At 43.1% G+C, this 1,355-nt stretch overlaps 1 protein-coding gene across 1 annotated transcript in view; it reads left to right on the top strand.

Annotated features, from left to right (window-relative positions):
* Positions 1-1,033, top strand: part of LOC103742225 (ATP-binding cassette sub-family A member 8-B) — a gene marked incomplete in the record, with an annotated part of 59,972 nt that extends 58,939 nt beyond the window's left edge. The window contains 1 exon segment of the mRNA XM_017800647.2: positions 679-1,033. Coding sequence (XP_017656136.2) covers positions 679-777 — 99 coding nt within the window.
* Positions 1,034-1,355: the final 322 nt, after the last annotated feature.

Here is a 1,355-nt window from a genome sequence, read left to right as displayed (position 1 = left end):
TCCACATACTCTCTCAATCCACCCTGGAACAGGTGGGTCAGTTCTAGTGATGTTATACCATCCATAATATCTAGGCTTATAATATGTGTACTGTGTATTCATTTGCAGCTACATGTGACATGTCTCTTTCCTTCCTTCCTCCCTCCCTCCCTCCCTCCTTCCCTTCCTTCCTTCCTTCCTTCCTTCCTTCCTTCCTTCCTTCCTTCCTTCCTTCCTTCCTTCCTTCCTTCCTTCCTTCCTTCCTTCCTTCCTTCCTTCCTTCCTTCCTTCCTTCCTTCCTTCCTTCCTTCCTTCCTTCCTTCCTTCCTTCCTTCCTTCCTTCCTTCCTTCCTTCCTTCCTTCCTTCCTTCCTTCCTTCCTTCCTTCCTTCCTTCCTTCCTTCCTTCCTTCCTTCCTTCCTTCCTTCCTTCCTTCCTTCCTTCCTTCCTTCCTTCCTTCCTTCCTTCCTTCCTTCCTTCCTTCCTTCCTTCCTTCCTTCCTTCCTTCCTTCCTAGGTCTTCTTGGAACTCTCCAAGGAGCAGGAGCTGGATGGCTTTGAGGAGGAACTAGATTCCTCAGTCAAGTGGAAGCTCCTCCCACAGGAAGAGGCTTAGGCCAAAAGCACTACGTGTCTGTACAAGCCTGTGTTATCTTCCTTCCTTCCTTCCTTCCTTCCTTCCTTCCTTCCTTCCTTCCTAGGTCTTCTTGGAACTCTCCAAGGAGCAGGAGCTGGATGGCTTTGAGGAGGAACTAGATTCCTCAGTCAAGTGGAAGCTCCTCCCACAGGAAGAGGCTTAGGCCAAAAGCACTACGTGTCTGTACAAGCCTGTGTTATTTTTTTAAAGACATTTATTTTTATAACATCAGTGAAATATTTTAGTAACTATATTGTAAACACCATGATGGTTCTTCATGTTTGTGGGGGAGAGGGGGGCAAATGCTGGGTAGAGGTAGAAGCATATGGACAGCATGCCCAGCATCCCAGCTCTTCATCTCTGCAGGCCACCCTGGTGCCACTTTTCTGTGTAATACTGAATAAATACAGTTACTTTTATATAATTGTTTAACTTTCTGAGTTTGCTGCATTTTGTTTAATTTTTTAAATAAAAAATCTCAAAATATGCTTTTCTTACCTAGAATGTGAAATCCATGCATTTAGTCTCAGGATACCTGATATTTTGAAAAGCTGATATCGTGTATGGATAGAAATACTAAAGCCTCTTTGGTCAATATATGGAATCTACATAGTTAATATATCAACTGGTAACACAGTTATATAGACATAATCTAGAAAGCCAAAAACTTGCCATTAGGAATTGTCTGTGGTTTTTTTCCATTACTGTAACCCAACTGTGCTCCATTTCCACTTTATCATT

This window comes from Nannospalax galili, unplaced genomic scaffold (assembly GCF_000622305.1).
Source record: "Nannospalax galili isolate Female #2095 unplaced genomic scaffold, S.galili_v1.0 scaffold781, whole genome shotgun sequence".
Classification (NCBI taxonomy): domain Eukaryota; kingdom Metazoa; phylum Chordata; class Mammalia; order Rodentia; family Spalacidae; genus Nannospalax; species Nannospalax galili.
The sequence above is the reverse complement of the archived record's forward strand: the minus strand, read 5'-3'. Positions and strand labels throughout refer to the sequence as shown.